The sequence below is a fragment of the Eurypyga helias genome, unplaced genomic scaffold (genome assembly GCF_000690775.1).
Source record: "Eurypyga helias isolate BGI_N326 unplaced genomic scaffold, ASM69077v1 scaffold7247, whole genome shotgun sequence".
NCBI classification, from domain to species: Eukaryota; Metazoa; Chordata; class Aves; order Eurypygiformes; family Eurypygidae; genus Eurypyga; species Eurypyga helias.
Genome location: NW_010259757.1, coordinates 92,367 through 110,666, shown reverse-complemented (window position 1 = coordinate 110,666; position 18,300 = coordinate 92,367). Strand labels below are relative to the sequence as shown.

Genomic DNA, 18,300 nt, shown 5'->3' with positions numbered 1-18,300 from the left:
AGCACACGACATTTTACTTGTTTTAGATTTTCTTTCTCAGATATCAAATAGAAAGTAACCCCAAAAAACAGCACCAATTCATCTACTTGTCTGAAATGAAAAAATATAATTACGGTGCAAGCAAACAACTGAAAACAAGTCAACACATCATCCTTTCGTCTCCTTCTTAGGCTTAATAATTATATTTCAGTGAAGAGCTAGAACAAACCCAAAAGCTAGTGTAATAGCAGTTTAAAAAACCAAGTGCATAAACAATATCAGTGCAGCAGCAAAATATACAGTCATTGTTAACATTCCAATTCAACCCATTTCCAATGTTTTTGTGCAATAAAAATTGGCCATATGCTGGCCAATGCAACAAGCCTTTTTTTTTTTTTAATATTAACACAGTCATTCTTCCCTTAAACTATTTCTGCTTGTTTTTAAAAAATAAAGTGAGTTAAATACAACTCTCAACAAAAAAAAAAAAAAAGGAAAAAAAAAGAGACTGTATTTTATAAACACAAAATTCTGGTGCAAAAAAAAGTAAGAAATAAATATCACACCCTTAATGACAAAAGGAAAATTGAACTGGTTCCTACAGCTGAACTTAGAGGATGTGAGGGTAGGATTTTTGTAACATACTTCTTTTAACACTGGCTTAAGTCTCTTGTTATTTCAGAGATAAAGCCAAGCAGCTGGGAGGAACATTTTTGTCGAGATGTTAAATTTCACTACACTTTAGTTGTGACAGCAAAGTTTGAATACAATCAGAGGAACCATAAAAAGTCTTCTTGATAGGTTGGGCTCTGTGCTTTGTGTTCTTCTTCTCAACCTTCCCTCGGCCGCCAGAGCAGGGGATATGAATCCAGACTTGTCAATGCACCAACAGAAGGCAGGATTGTCTACCCGCCTGCTGGGAACAACCCCAACCTTTGTTGCATGAACGCGACTCTGTTTGCATTTTCTCTTACGTTGCATATGAAGATTAGGGGTAAGGAGGAGGCTTAGAGAGACAGTTGAGAGGGGCACACTGAGAGCTGGAATGTGGCTGCTCTTCAGGAAGAGCATTAGGACTGAAAATTAAAAAGAAAAGAGAAAAAGTGCTTAAAATACGCAGAAAACCTTTTGCACACATGTAAATAGTACAGGGCTGGAAACAAACTTTAAAAGGGGATGAAACCCCGTCTCTAAATCTGCACCCTGAGATACACAGCGTACATAAAGAAAATCCTCCGTGCACACGTTCAGCGGCACCCAGCTGCCTACATGAAATGTCACCGCTGCTCGCCAGCTCATCAGGTGCACGACTGCGGTTTGTGTGCGCTGATGAAAGACGCTGGGTGGAGAAACAAATGCACGTGCCAAACGGGGAGCAGCTCTGAAGGACAAAACACAGGTGCCACCTTTATGTGAGCATTCAAGATTTTCTCTATGCAACTGATTAACTGCTTGAAATGAAGGACAGTGCCAGTCTGGAAATCAGGATTCCTCACTTCGTGAAAACATGGTCTCTTACTGAAAGTGACCTGTTTACTAGCGCATTTGTACCAATACGGAGTAACCTTTCTCATCAGGCAACATAAGCATTACATATTTGGTAATTAACACTTCCAGAAGGTGGGGTTCTTTGTGCTTTGTTTTCTTCTGGCTTTGTGCTGTTTGTGCGTGTAACCTCTTCAATCCTGTCATGTCCTTTCGTCATTTGACTGTTTTCCATGTACGATTTGTCTGATAACAGCATTCACCCCTTAAGCCTATAAATGTGCGTTTACACTGCCATATAGTGCAGAGAGGTCTGAACCAGCTTTCAGCACAGAGAGAAGGGACAGAGTTCCAGCATGCTACTGCTGAAAAAGCTTTGGATAATTGGGTTTGCTCATTTAAGGGCAGCTGAACAATCGATGCGGGCACTGCTTCAGTGAGTCCCGTAGGATTCCTCAGCCTTGGCCTGTCCAGTTTTAAACTGGTGAACTTCAAGCTCATCTAGCCAATGTCAAGCTAAGTGACAGCCATTGAAATTTCTAGGAAAGCATGTGGCAAGGGAAGATACCAAAACAGAATGCAAGTAAATGCAATTTACTAAAAAAACCCACCCCAAACCCCAGTTCTTTAATGTGTCTGAGAAGAGGTTTTTTCCAAATGCTTCAAAAGCTCTACAGTTTTGAAGATACTCCAAGCTCAATCATGTGATAGATGATGAAGCACAATCATTCATGTCCCTGTCGTCAAGAAAATTTGATTTTTCCATTTTCCTTCTTTAGAAACCGTGCTGTTACATATTATCTCTGCAGCACAGACTATTGGAGTGTTGGTGGAAGGAATGCAATTAGTCTATTGCTGGAAATGAATCACTTTGAAATGCCAGAGGTATTTGAAAATCTGCCCCTGGAAATGCCAGCAGCACTCAAAATGTCTGCAGTTCCACATATAGCATTTACTTAGGGAAACAAAAAAAAATGACAACACGCTTGCCTGAAGACAGAAAAAGCGTGCACCATCACCATTAAGAAAGTAGATGGCAATGTCCACATTTTCAGATCAGAAGCCTAGGAGACCATAACCACAAATCCACAGGTATTACAATTCTGCAGGAGCTACAGCCCTTGCACCTCTGGACTTATTTGAGGATCATGGACTTGCATGCCTTAAGTTAGATTCTGTTTCACATAAATGGTCCTGAAGCTGAGTTTCGCTGTTGCTCAATGGCTGGTGAGAGCGAGTTACAGCAGCTCAGGAACTCGCAAGCTTTGTTTTGTGCTCAGCTGCCCGAGTAGGCCAGTCCCAAAGTCTTCAGTTTACATATAGGTTTAGGCTAACCCTAAGTACCTAGGAATAAATATTTAAAATATTTTCTTGAAGCTTAGTAGTTGGACTTGTTCAATGAAACAATTTTTACCATGGCTGTAACTATCCTCTTCGGACATATTCTGCTACATACAGATGCAGATACAGCATCTGAAGAGGGGTCTGAGCGAGATCTTTGTCTACTCCACTCACATGAGTCTGTGTCAGGAGTGACTGCAAATGGACCCCAAAAGCCTCCATCTACTCTCAAACTTATCCGCTCATCAAGAGCCAGCCACCTCCTAAACTGTCATGATAAGACTAGTGCTTCTCCTAAGCCTAAGTCTTTCAGAGAAAAGTGAATCAGAACCTTAACATCACATATGGGGAAGACAAACAAGGAGGTGGTCATCTTACCCTACAAAGACTGCCTTACTCTCCTCCCTTGCTGCCCCATTTCTTTTTTCAAAGGACTTCTGTAATTGTCAGAAAGGAACTCGACAGACATTTTCCTTGCTCATTACCAGGGACGTGTTTGTCTTTTGGGGCTTTCTTCCCAGCTTTAAAACTAAGCGACACAAGATGGTTTGTGCACTGAGGGAGAGGACTGGTGAGGAAATGGCCATAGTTAAGACTAGTATGTACAGCAGTGGCCTGAAAGAGGAGCTCTTTGAGACACATAAGGTACTCCTCTACACAAATACGCACAACCAAAATAAAATTTTGGGATGACCTTCAGCACAGAGTCAGCCCTGACTGCAAATACTCTAATACAAACTATCCTAGACTCAGATTGGGAAGTGCTGCGCTTGGAATTACATTAATTTTCTCTTCATGGTAATTCTGCATTTCTTCTCACTTTGAAATACAGGCACATTTCCATGCACAGAAGAGATACAAAACTCTGTCTCATCATTACCCCCTTCAACAAATAATAAATATTAGGGGCATTAGGAAGAGAAAAATAGTTTACAAGGTTACCTGGCACCTTTGCAGCAACATATATACAACCATCCTAGGTACTCCTAGTACATTTGAACCTTATCCTGACACTCTACTGTTACACCATCCTCTCTTCAGAAGAAAAGCATACCTCCAGCTCAGTAATGCAGATTACTGTAGCAGTATATCAACAAAAATTACATCAGAATTGGCAAGCGACCCATGGCATGCAGTGTGCTTTTTATGGCAGTATAGGTGATCGTGGCAGCACGTCCTGGGGCTGAGCTGTCAGGCACATTGACAGTGGCAGGCAGTAGGGGATGGCAGGTGAGATTAATAACATGAAGCAAGAGACACACATGGAAGAACCTGAAGCTGTTAGCTATTAACTGAGAATAAGGAAGAACACTGTTGCATTTCCTGCCCTGGGATATGAGCAGCTTTTAAAACATTTGGTTTTAATAGACATTTTTGTAAACCTTTCTTTAAAGGCCAGTATCATTAGGGGATCTATTCATTCAGTTGATAAATGAAGCCTGTGTTGTCTTTTGAGTTAGTATTACTGTCTGGTTTTAAGCAGGTTTTTTTTTTTTCTCCCGAGCACTCAAAATGCTAAGCATGTATTTCTGAAACCAATTGGAAAATAGCATGCAAAGCTGTTTGGTGTTAGTAAGTACTCTGTGCCTTAGAGACGCCATTTGCGTGCAATATTGCCTGGCCTTGATTGTGACTGTTACAAATCAGCAAAGGAAAATATAAACAGACCAGTGACATTTGCAGATTGCAATCATTCTGCATGCAGTAATATTTTACCTTATTTTTAATTTGTTTCCTATTTTAGATTACATAAAGGCATTATTTCTTATTAAAAATTAATATTAATTTCATTTGCACTATCAGGTTTTTTGTTGTTATTAATAGATAACTTGGGTCTAGAGTTTGGCCTCTGATAATGAAAATGAGGTTTTCACTGGATTCAGCAGAAACCTGAACACTGTCCAAAGACAGACACACTCTCTTTAATACTGGATGATGTTAATATTTTAGTGTTGTCCAATACAGTCCACGGGTATCTAAAGATGCTAGGGAAGGATGAACATCACCCAGTAATTTTCAGGGTAGGCCTAGATTTGATTGCTTGCCCCACACTCCTGGACCTAAAAACTGAGGTGATGCACAGAAGGCAGAGTGAGACTTTCATGTGGTTTACCAAAACCTACACACTGGGATCAGTGCACTTGCACAGTTACTAGAAAATCCAGAGATACACAAGTCCCACTTCAAATCCAGGATAGATAATGGAGGGAAAACTCTCCATTAAAGTTCAGAGTGAACCTATCTGGGGTATGGTCAGGCATGTTAACTAGCTTGAACATGATTAGACATACTGCAGGATGCAAAAAACATGGGTGTGAATTACAAGTCTTAACAAGCTGTTGTTTAATCCTGGGTGAAGTGCCATTGAGAGGTCACATTACTGCAGGAGTAATGTCAGAGACTTCAGCAACAAGCATACCGCATTCTCTTCAAATGGGTGACTACAGGGCTGGGCACAGCCGTAACCTGTCTCATTTGGCATGACATGGTTGAGAGCATGTGTGCCGTACTGGGAGGGACTAGCAGAGGACAAGGAAGGGCAGTAGGAGCTCCCGTCTTCCTCCTCTGCTGGATTTAGAAAATCTGAACCTCAGTAAATCTAACTAACCTGTTGTTGTGCTTCACTGCTTCACAACATGGTGCAGCTATGTGTCAGAGACAAGCAAGGCAACAGTGCCAAGGTATCAAAAATAGTGTGTTGTTTTCACTTCACCACAGGAGCCATTTAGTGGTAAAACCCAGTACTCATCTGCAAGTCATAGTTCAGTTAAGTATAAAGGTGTGCGCTGTTTGTGGGATGTCTGATCTGACTTTTTAAAATCTTAACTATATTTTTAATTATTGTTTCCCATATAACCAGGGTTTTGATTTGGAAAGGTGTCAAAAAAGGCCTCTTGTAACAGCACTTCCATTTCTGCTTGTAGCTAACGAGGTCTTCCTAACTGAGGAAGAATTCAGGGACAAACCAGAAAACCCCGAGACTTTCCTTTGGACCTTATCCCTTTCTGTGGGTTTGTTTTCAGAACAAGGTAATGCTCACAGACAGATGTATGGAGTTGTAAATCAGGTAGGTCTTCCATTCTGAGAGTAATGTTTAAAAATACAGGAGCAATTATTTGTTAGCATTTAGAGAAGGATGGCATTAAAGCATATTCTCCACCAAGAGAGCTGCTCTGGAAAGAACTGAATAGTCTTTGGGTTTGTGATGGTAAATTAAATAGGATTAAAATAAGGCTTGTTGACATTAAGCTTCCATGTATCCAAAGCACCTAATGATTCTCAAACTATGGTAACATCTGAAATACAGCAGTAACTGCTTGACAGGGATTTTAAGGATTTTAAATGTAACTAGTAACTTTTTTTCAGTGTGCTGGTTAACTCCAAACTGCAGACCAGCAAGTGGTACTTTTCAGTTACTATGAGCTTTCACCACTTCTCAGTAAAATTTCCTTAATACCTGTATACAGTAAGGAAGTTAATAATGCTTCCACTTTATACGCAGTAAAAGAAAGGCACACATGAAGCAGCTGCTCCAAGGCCACCGAGAGCCCCGCTGCGGCTGGCAGAATTAGTGCTCGGCAGTGCCTGCTGTGCGGTCTAAAAGCAGTTCCTCACCCACTCCCCAGTGGGCATCACTGCAGCTTTCCACACACATGAAATTTAGTGCTACGTGGGAAATAGCTTCATTTTATGTAGGGCTACACATCAACTTAGTCCCTACAGGTCAGGCTAAGGTCTAAAAATAATGTAACCTATTTCCAATGAGGGAGTATAGTCATACGTGAATATATGCACAGAATACACCGTGAACAGATTAAAAATAGTATTGTAAACTCTTTTTGCTTAGGTTCATAGAATCATGGAATGGTTTGGGTTGGAAGGGACCTTAAAGACCATCCAATTCCAACCCCCCTGCCATGGGCAGGGACACCTTCCACTAGACCAGGTTGCTCAAAGCCTCATCCAGCCTGGCCTTGAACACTTCCAGGGATGGGGCATCCACAGCTTCTCTGGGCAACCTGTTGCTTTTTGTGCCTTCATTACCTCAACTGTGTCAGAAGTATGAGTCAGCTTTTGCATCACCTATGAGGAAGGACACCAGGAGTTCACTTTTAACAAGATTAAGAAGTGACTGTGGCGAGTCCGAGTTTCCAGGTCAGGGAGAGCTTTCTGAAAAGTGTCTGCTAAAAATCTCACTAATGCCTTTAAAATGACACCTTACAAAAGGGAAGCCTACAACTACCTCTAAAATTTTAAGTCCCCCATCTAAGTAAATTTATATAGCAACAAAATAAAATCATTACTCTTCCAGCATCATTGAGAAACTGCATAAAAAGACAAAATCAGGACTGCAAAATCCAACTTTGCATTCTTTTCCATAATTTTAACATAGGTCTAAGTGCGTGAATGCTGTGATTCATGTTTGTTCTGTCACCACGGCAATTATCACTGTTCCTCAAGTCGTTACAAGTTTGCTGTTAGTGAAGAGGTGTAGCGCAGAGCTTTTGTATGAGGAAGAGGAGGGGAGTTGCGGACGTGCATGCAGCTATGTGCAAAGAGAAAAGAGTTAGCGAAGTTTACCTGACAGTCTGGCAATCTGGCCCCCTGGCTAGTTGTGAGCCGTGTGGCGGTATGGAGGCAGCAGGCTGCTGACAATCTACAAGAAACTGATAAATTAGACATATATACAGAGAGATTACAGAGCAAGGGGTTAGTAACAGTAGTACACAGGCTACGCATTGGATGGAGAGATTTAGTGAGGAATGAGCTCTTGGTTCCTTATCTGACAGAAACACCTTTTTTCTGACAGTAGCAAAATCAGTTCTTGCCTTTTTTTATTTTTCATAAGAAGCAGTGAAGACATTTTTGTTTGTCTTCCTGTAGCATTGGCAAATTTTTGTTTAAACAGACAGCAATAGTGGGCTGGATTCAGGATCTGGGTTTAAACTTTGTACTCCTCATTCTTCTGCTGGTGAAGAAACTGTTTTGCTTACATCCAGTATGAATGTGTCAATAAACCTACACAAAATTTCTGCAAAGAACTTACATCCATATAACAGCAATTACAGATACCATCTCATTATGGTCTTCAAGAAAAAGCTTGCAAGAAAATCTTCACAACCTCCAAATAGTGTTTCTGAGATTACTTTTTATAGGGGAAAGGGAGAAAGTGATTGACTGTTTTACTGTTCTGTCTGGATTATTTTATCAATTCTCTGCCAAAGCAGTTTCTGCATTAATCACTTGCAAAGCTGCATTCTAGTTCTTAATTTATTAAATAACCATAAAGCCAAATAATCATTTGTTGCTACATTTTTTACTCTGATATTTCAAATATGAAGACAGCTTTCACCTCAATAATATTTGCGGGACTTGAGGAAAGCAGTTGAAAAAGACAACCTTGATTTTTAGCTCACTGGTTTCTACCAAGATCTCCATATCTCCAGATTTGCTAATTTTCCCTGCAGGGATCTGGCCTTTCGTTCCATAGCCTGCGTGATTCAGATTGTCAGGTCCTTTCAAACATTAAAATCTATGGGTGAAGTTCTGACCATCCGGAAAACTACCAGAGATTACTTTGTGTCTCCAGCCAGCTTTGCAGACCTATCATCCTCACCGACTGCTTCAACCTGATTCTCAACCTGACTCTTCAGTGGAAAGGAGTTACTTTCCCCTGAACCTTAAAAATGAGACGACTAGACTTCACGTACTTGGAAAGAATTTGATTTTGGGTTTTTTTTCAATTGGTTGCTACTTAAATCTCAGCACCAGTAACCATTTCTGTTTACAATGTGTGTGCTTTCCAAAACCCACTTCTCTTCTTTGTCTCAATCAATGGAAGAACATGCAAGTCATTTGCTGTCAAGCGTCGTGAGATGACATCAGGTACAATGCAGAGCAACACACCTTCTCAGCAACACTAAGCATCATAGCCAGTATCCTATTTCCCTTGCATAAAAGCCCAGAGTGCTTCTCCCTACTTCCTATGAAGATCTGTGCTGACCTCCAGTGGGTGGAAGCAAGTGTACCCAAATCACTAGTTTCCTACTGCTTCAGCCAAGGAGAGGGTTTTGGACCTATTTTCAAGTGCACAGGTATCTAAATCAGAAAAATATATGCACAGTTGGTGCTGACACCACTATGCCAGGAAGCAGAAATGGAATGAGAAAGAATACTGTGCCGTTCACTCGTTTACCAGGATGGTCACTGTAGTCCTTAGCACCTCTTTTAGCAGAGAAGTGCAAGTGTTTGCAATGTATTTGAGCCACAAATAGAAGGGTCTGTCATTTCAGCACAAAACTCAATTAAAAGGAAACGTGCCTGACAGGCACAGGGTGGGACAGACAGAGCAGGCTAACTGCAGAAGGGAAAGGATTGTAAAAAAATATAATTAATGCTTATCCTGAACAAACTAGTTTGCAGAAGTCCAAAGCAAAGTCATCCCTGACAGCTTACAGAAGCTTGTCAGTGAGAAAAGGAATACAGAACAGAATGCGACGTGATAAAAAGGTGCGGACAGGTTTCATAAATACAGAAGAAATTGTTCTGACAGGTTTTGCCAGAACAACGCAAATGCCCGATTTATGATTCTATTCTAATATCTCAAACAACCAGCAAATATTTTATGATGCCTATTCATCTGCTAGATTTGGCAGAATGCATGAGACAGATTCTGCAAACGTTAACGCAACCTGGGTAATAACTCCCTGATGTGAGCAAACTCCCTCAACTTCAGGTGAAACAACATTTCTGCGTGGCATCAGCAATGCTCACGCGGACTTACACCAGTACAAAATCTAGTGATTCACAGGACTTAAAATGGCTGAATTGTCCTCCTACATCCTCCAGGAGCGAAGTTCTTGAGGATTATTCGAGGAAAGAGCTAAGCAGAATGTATGTGGCTTACATATATGCATTTCAAATTCAAAGGGGCTCTTATCTACTTACGTCCAAGTAACTGTGTCAGAGCTAACTTTATTCCTTATATATTTAATCCTTTTAAGTATTTTAGGGGGTTTATAACCCTGTTCTCTAATGCCATGACAGTCAGACACAACGTAACAGGAAGTAATTTTAAAGGTGAAAAGTGGAAGACAATATTCAGTCCTTCCCTTCCACTAAGGAACTCCTGCTGGTACCATGTAGATGTTTGTTTCCTTCTGAAATACCCTGTTGAAGGTTAAAGGTTTCAAAGACGGCTTTATTGACTCTGTGGTCCATGTCACATACCATAAAATCAAGGACAGACATGCTCTCCTTTACTAGAAAACAAAAACAAATGAAAAAAAAAATTACATTGGAAGAGGCCTGATCCCAGCATTTTTCAAAATTTGGAGTGTCAGTCAAGCTACAGACAGAAAGGACAGTTTGCTGGTTTTGTAGAAGACACTTGGGGAACAGACAAAAATTATACTTTTTGGTGTGTCTTCAGAGAACACCACCACTAAAATGATTAATAAAGTTATTAAATACTTTTCTCTGTCATCTCCAGTTGCTGTGAAGAAATAAACCACTGGGGGCAGGGGATAGGCTGGCTGATCTCTTAAGAACCCTTTTACAACTCTGTGAACCTACAGAAATGAACTTCAGTGAGCATTTCAACCACAATAGGCAAAGAGGAGCTATTATGCACAAAAATTCATACCAGTTTTCACTGCATCCAGCAGGACTTGAGCCTGTGCTGAATCCTGGGACAGTATCAGACAACATTCACCACTGCATCTGTGGGAGCTTTGGGGCTTGACTCATGCTGTATATTAGGCCTGCTCCAATTTTCCAGTTCTTAAATTTTAGCCATTTGCTGACAATAGTGGTGTAAAGGGCTCAGAGATTTCCTCTCTCCCAGATTAGCCAGTGCTGATTTTCTTTTGGAATCTAATGCCCAGTCCTAATCGGGCTAATCAGCTCATGATGTAAGAGCATTAAAAATACCAAGCTCAAAGAAGCTACATCTGCTCAGACAAGGACTGAATGTGCTGCTATAAATTATCTGCTGAGAGCAAATCTCACGCACACACACACACACAAAAAAAAAAGTATTTTCCTGTGCTTCCCTTTGGCTCAGCCACCAAAACGCATTTCCCTCATGTCACCGGGTGTGCTCTGCCCTCCGGTCTGTGAACTGGGTGACTCCAATCAACTCAGGCCTACTTAACTGGGTTGTTAGTGTCTGAGAGATGGGCATGCCTTCTGTTGACATCAGCAATGTCCCCAGTGAAAATCCTACGTGCAAGCATTTTCACTCCCACCTGCTCAGGACCCAGCATATTGCAACAGAACATTTCACCACATTTTGACACTCTGTAAATTACTAATCCCTACACAGTGCTGTCATAGATCTGAACTAGTAAGAATCCCAAGTCAAGCACTGGGGATGTTGTGAATAGTAACTGAAATATAATATACTTCTAACTGTGTCTAGATCAGTTAATCAAGGGAGAGCTTTTTTTCCTCTTTTATCTGAAAGGGTAAAATTGAGAGTCAAACCACAAACCAACCCTTTTTTTACAGGTACTGCTACCAATATTTGGTATTTGATATGAAAAACATCTGGATAAAATCTCTTCTTGATAAAAGAAAAGCTCTCAAGAAATGCTTATGACAAAACATGAGATTGAAGCTTTTCAGTCGTTTAAAACAAACTCCCCTCAGCATCCTGCTGATGACTCAGGCCAAAAGAAAGTCCTTTCCTAGGCAGAAGTTTCTGAGCTATCTCACTTTGTGTCACGCTACTCAATGACAATTGAACTTGCCCCATAAAGTTTGAGGAATTTGATAACATGTCTATGAAGATTGTTATTGTCTATGAAGATGTTATTGTTATTGACATTTTACTCGAAAAGAGAATACTCAATGACAATTGAACTTGCCCCATAAAGTTTGAGGAATTTGATAACATGTCTATGAAGATGTTATTGACATTTTACTCAAAAAGAGAAGCTGTCTCCATTTATATGTTAATGAATCGTTTTCTTGCCCAAGAGGTCGACTGAATGGGAAAGAATGACTGGTTAACAGCATGAGTCAAAAGTATTGGGCAAAGAACAGGTCAGTAGTCTTCTAGAGGCAGAAACACGTTACATCACACAGCAAGCCCTACAGAGACAATAAATCAATCATTTCCACTTAAAGGTGGGGAACAAGGAAAATTCCTAAATCCAAAGGACAAATGCAAGATGTCAAGAAGGACAGGGTGGAGGGTACTAAAACACTCACCCATCTTGCTGAGTTGGGATTGGTAGAGATGCTTTCTCATCCTGTCAGATTCCAGTTTGAAAAGTCCCAAAACTGCTTATGTCAAGGGGTGATGGGGACGTAAGTTTATTATATTATTTGAGTAGTTGGTTTCACTTATAATTTATCTCTGTTTTTCTAATAGATGCCAAGAAAACTTTGACCTTCCTCAAGGTCAAGAGGAACTTTAAGTGGTAATGGTTATCGCAAAGAACAGCTGGTGAGAGGACAGCTGCGGTTTACCTTAGGAAAAAAAGCACAAACAATGGTACAGGTCAAAGATTAGAAGTCTCTCCCTTCTCCTGCTTCCAGGGTCAGTTTGGGTCTGGAATTAACAGAGATACCTCTGCCCTGTGTCACAGCCCCAGCTGGTCAGTCTGTTGGCTGCAAGCTGGGTGCAGCTCTGTGTTTCTGCAGGCCATCCCTGGAAGGAGAGGACTATGGTGGAGCAACCATATGGGTTCCATGCACAGCCTGGCTGGCCCTATTAACCCCTGTGCTCAGAGCAGGAGTGACTTGGGTTGTCCTGAACTTGGTGCAAAACAAGCAGCACAGGAGGATGGAGCCATGGTACAGGGCCACTGCACAGGTCAGCGAGAGCCAGCCCCGCTCTAGCACAGCTAGGCAACATAATAAACTCCACCAAATGCAAGTTAGCTTCTGCACTAAGCACTCAGTACCCAGACTCTGAGTTTTATCTCTGTTCCCATTAAACTGAATAATGGATCATTGATTGGAGATAGATAAATTCATCAGCCGAGTATCACTTCTGGCTTACTTCACAGTAAAGCTGATCTACTATGAAATGTCTGTGTTAAGTCTTGCAAATACCTAGGTAACTCCTATCTTAAGCTTGCTATCCAGAGAAAATCAGTGTCTTGGATTATTGTTGGAGATGTTTCAACAACAGTGAATTCTTCCACTACTTATTTCTTAGTCTTCTCTAAACCTATTTGAAGAATAAAGGTTAAGAGATGTGAGCATGCTGCTGAACTCCCCTTCGTGCACAGAGCTGGAGGCGTCAGTGATATCCACATGCTCCACTAAGATGCAATAGGCCCGCAGGAGGATGCATCTAAAATCCTCAGCTCCCATCATCTTGAACTCTTCCCTCTTTTTGTGGCAAAGGTGGCCTGGGAATGTCCCACTGTTTCTACACTCCCAAGCTTCTGAAACAGGCCTCCTCCTCCTCCTCTCAGATTTTTACCTTCAGGACAAGGTCAAATGCTTCTCAGGACTAAGAGCATGTGATAGAGCTTATTGGAACAGGTAGGGTATTTAATCTTTATTTTCTTATAGCATTTAGAGAAATGCTATCTGTCTTGGCAATTTCCACTAACCAACACGTGGAGCATCACTAACAACTTCACGCACTACCTGACAGACGTGGTTTAGTAGGTCACTGATTCCATGGTTTTCCAGAACATGTCAGGTTTCTTGGCCATGTTCTACTGAGTTCTTTCATCTATACAACAGCTACACTGTTTGGAGTGGGTTTTCTCCCTCGTTTCCTTATTTTAAATGACTTTATTTCTACTTTCTTTTTAGACCTGAATTTCCCCCAAGGTAAAGAACTCTGCCCCTGTCAGTCCAAGTCCTTCAGAGGTAATGTGACCGACAGTTCAAAGTATTGTGATAAAGCTATATCCCAGCCTTACCCTTGGCTGTAGCTCATAGTAAGAATAACTTCTTTAAAATTAAATAATACCTAGTCATTAACAAAATTAGTGAAATGCATTTCTCTCCAATTACAGACTAAGAACATTCAGAGGTTTCTTGTCAGCTCTGTAGGCTTTTTCACACTTTCTAAATCATGATGTGTTTATGTTATTTCTCAAATGGTTTCTGTGAATGCTTTAAATAATTCCTCATTAAATCTACTGAGAAGCTAAATAATGGGTTAGTAAAAGAGCAGAAATGGAAATGGTAGAAGCTGAAAATATATCTACAGTTCCTTTCTTTTACATACACTTCATAAAAAGCACATTTAGAAAGGTTCATGATTCATGAAATACTTACTAAAAAGGCATACATTTTAAACATCTCAAAAGAGGAAAAGAAAGGTCTTAAAAATACAGAAATCATCACAATTCTGTCTTGTTGATTGCCCATCTGTCACGGAAACGTAAGTGTCTAGAATACATTTAAGGTGGCCACAAATATGTCCAAACTGAATATACTTGCACTGTTTTACAGGTAAAGAAGGGCCTGATCCAAAACTTGAAGTGAGTGGGAACAGTAACTTTAGTAGGCTTTGGAAGAAACAACATAAGGTAAAACTGTAAGCTTTTGTAGACCTAAAAATGCAGACAGGGAGATACTTACAATTAGGGATACTAATCTTGAATAAAGAATTGCTGGTGAGCTTACTCCATACATCACAACATCCCAAGACACGGCTCTGTTAGAGAGCTAAAATATCAGCGTGTCTAATTTAAACACAGACTCACTTCAGCTTTGCCTATTTTATGTGAAGCTTATGTGAAGCACAATATTGACCATTCCTGTATATTTGATAGCAAAAATCAATACGTCATGAAATCACATTAAACCTTGTCATAAAAGAAGGTAAAGTCAGATGGCTTTTGTTACCAACATTGTCAAGATATTTCAATAGTTGTTTTAATTAATTGATAAGATTGGATTCCAAAGCCCAAAATATCTATAGAAAGCAACAAATATCTGGCAACATGCCTTAAATATACGATGTGTCACCTATATAACTATTTAGTTAGAAACAACCAGAAATCTAAGATTTTAGTGAAGAACTTAAACAAATGACACTAATATTAAACATTCCATCCAGCAATGATATCATAACTTAGATATATAGAGAAAAATGTCAATAACCTTTTAAAGAAAATATACAATAGTAAGGCATGGATTTCACTGCAATTTTTTTTTTTTAAATCTTTTAACAAACAAGTTGGAGCTTCATTAAAAACAGGTTTTATTTCAGAACTGCTCGCTTTACGTAGTGGAAAATACAAATAGAAATTGAATGAAGCTTGTAGAACTGCAGTGAATTCATGCCGTAATAGCTAAATTATATTGAAGTAGCTAAATTATATAGATCAGCATGAAATGTATGGGTTTGATCTCATCAGTGATAACTGGAAAGCTAAATGCAAGACAGGGAAAGCATTGAGCGAAAAGGTCCTATTCACAGTGGCACCAAGAGGTAAAAGTACATTTAGCCAGCCGACTACTTCTCATCAGTTACAGCCAACTAACGTCCTTGGCAAGGATACTGATCTTCAAATTCAAAATGGCCTGCACAAGGACAATGTACCATGCTTGAAATGGCATAAATATGTAATGCTCATTAAGCTTAGTTAAATGAGCATACCAGATGCAGGACATGGCCCCAAGAGCAGGAAGATATATACATATATCTGTATATATGTACTAAATACTGCTCATTAAACAATGAACACATATATACACAAAAATGGCGTGTTTACAAAACCCACAGAAAAATCGAACAATGAGGAACAAATAACAAACACATAATAACAACTGAATTATCATTTTTGCAAAGAGCATCACATTCATGTAAAAAAACCCCAAATTCCACCACAAAACCAACTACATCTGATTTAAAAAAAAACCCTGCTAAATACACATTAAGTCCATTTTTCATGGAAAGCAGAGACAGATTAGGCCAATAGTGCACGAGCCTTGCAATAGCCAGCAGCCTGTCTGATTACACAAGCGCAAAGACATCTTGCAGGTGCAGGATCACCATCAACACAAATACATTCTTGGTAGATAAAAATAAAACATATTAATAGTTAAGGACTCAGAAGAATCATTCACAGATATCTAATTTAGCAAAGAGCTATTTGAACTCAGACTGTAAATTTGAGTTGTCAGAAGAAAGTTGGGGGGCTTTTTAAAGATAATGGTTCTGAGGAACTTACATGCTCCGGCTGCTTTGCATTCCTTGGGCAAAGCGAATCAAGCTTACCTGACTGAACAATCAGAGCAGAATAGCCTGACTAGTTAAATATTACACGGTTGCGTATCTTATTCAACAGTGGTGGCTCAGTTAACCAGCTACTCTGCTTTTCAGGAATAAATTCTTTCATTTAATGTATGGATCAATCCATATTGGTCACAAACTAAAATTCAGAATGAAATTCTTTGACACAAAATCAGCCTAGAAAGAGGTATCTAGATCCTGGTCATGTTGATTTTCCTTTTCACTAATGTATACAATTCCTTCACAACAGAGAACTAAGAAATAGTTCAAACTGTTCACTGGATGACCTGAGCAATCAAAGCACCCTCCTAGCAAAATTCAGGTCTTAGCTAAGAGTGTTTCTAAAAGGACCTCTTCCACAATAATTTTTTTAAGAAGCTGTGCTTTCCTCTGTGTTCAGATTTCTGAATTGCTTCACAATTGAAAAGTGCATAAAAAAAGCAAAGTTGGGGTACTGAAGTAATGTTGCTGGTAGCAAAGTTTGGAAATCTGTGAGGAGCTTTCTGACATTGATACTTCAGCTCAAAAGCAAAGCTGGAAGTATTTTTGGAAAAACATTCCAAAACAAACAAAACCCATGCGCAGCTACAGACCTTGAATTTAACCCCTTTTCACTATAAAATGAGAGAAGACACAAACCCACTATGAAAATTTATTCCCCCTGCCCTTCCAATGCTGTAAGGTATGCAGGCTCATCTCTGCAGACAGCCGTCACTGTGGAGAACAGTGTCAGCCTAAGCTTCCCTCAATCATTTTCCCAACCCTTTCATCCAAAAGAGGAGGGTAAAGACAGCTTCCTATTTCCTATCAAGGGCTTCTCCACATCATATTCCTTTTGAAGATGCTTTCCCATATCTTCATGCTGCCTAAACAACATGAAGAAGCAAGCAGGAACGAAAGCCAAGAATCTTTCCCCACGTGATAAATTCCACTTTAATGTTATTTTAAGAAAAACATATAAGAATGAACAGGACCTTCCGATTCGACAGAGCCAATAGCCTTTTACAAAATATTTCTGAAAATCATATACTAAACACTACACATTGAAAAAGCTCAAAATCTATAAAGAAAAAATTAAAATAGTGTTAGACCATATTCCTCACCCCTTGTGCTAGGAGAGGTTACTCAACACCTCACATGGCCTATCAAAAGGCCCTTAACTCCCTCTAACACTAAGAACCACCCTACGAAGCAGACCCTCGTCTCCTTTCAGCGTTAAATTGCTTTGGGCTCCATCAAACAGATTAATTCATTCCCAGGTTTCTAACCTATTCTTCACAGGTGAAACCACTTTCAGTATCAAGGGCAGTTAAGAAAAGACAACTCTTCAGCAATTCCCCATGAATCCCAGCTTAAAGGCTTAATTGGAATATTTCTTAGGACCTCCATATTTGGGCGACTACCTTTTTCATTATAATTTTCCTTATCAGCTGTAAGAAGGAGTTTCTACCTACAGATGCTGTTAAGTTAGGTCTTAGAAATACTACTGGGAACTCTTCTATAAGAATTTCAACATAGAATTTCTGTATATAAAGTTAAATTTTATGGTAAGAATGCAAACCAACAAACAAAAGCCAGTTTTTGTATCACACTGTTATTTGTATTTGATTTGCCTGTAAGCATAGAGCTACAGCAGAAATTAATCTTGGTTGATTTTTACATTAAGAGTATACACTATATATTCTTAATTATGTATGTGGTGAGCTTAGTGCATGAGCAGTTGCTGTACTGTTATAAGGCATTCCTTCTGCTGTCTTTATCTTCCTCATTAGTCTCCTGAGAGAAGCAAATAATGCCATTCTGTAAATCAGCCTTGAAAGACACCTGAAAACCCAGCAAACTTTCAGGTTTAATGTGCTTTCAGAAATGAGTAACTCCACAAAATTGCCTCATTTTGCAGAAGTTTTGCACATGAAGAGCAATGAAACAATAAAATCTAAACCCTACAAAACAGAAACTTGTGACTGAAGTAAACCAGCACAGTTCTGCTGAAACCTGTGGGGCTAGCCAGGGTCATGTCAACTAAGCATCTTAGTTCAATACTTCAATGAAAGAGAGACAGTCAGGCAGAGCCCAGCTGGTCCTTTAACCACCCCAGTTTAAGAGAGAATGCTGCATCTATTAGTTACTTCTCCATCTCATAAGCCTGTTGGGAAACCTTTTTCTCCAGTTGCATCATCCACACAAGGATCTCAACTGACTTAATTTTAAGCTAAAATTACAAAACTTTATCATTAACTTTTAGAATTTCAGTGCTGAAATAACTCACAGAGAAA

The 18,300-nt window shown here is 39.7% G+C and overlaps 1 protein-coding gene across 1 annotated transcript in view; it reads right to left on the bottom strand.

Moving 5' to 3' along the window:
* Positions 1–967: 967 nt before the first annotated feature.
* BICD1 (bicaudal D homolog 1 (Drosophila)) overlaps positions 968–18,300 on the bottom strand; it is a gene marked incomplete at its 5' end in the record, with an annotated part of 84,300 nt that continues 66,967 nt past the window's right edge. The window contains 2 exons of the mRNA XM_010154758.1: positions 968–1,055; positions 7,387–7,462. Of these exons, the coding sequence (XP_010153060.1) occupies positions 968–1,055; positions 7,387–7,462 (164 nt within the window). The remainder of the gene's footprint in view (positions 1,056–7,386; positions 7,463–18,300) is intronic.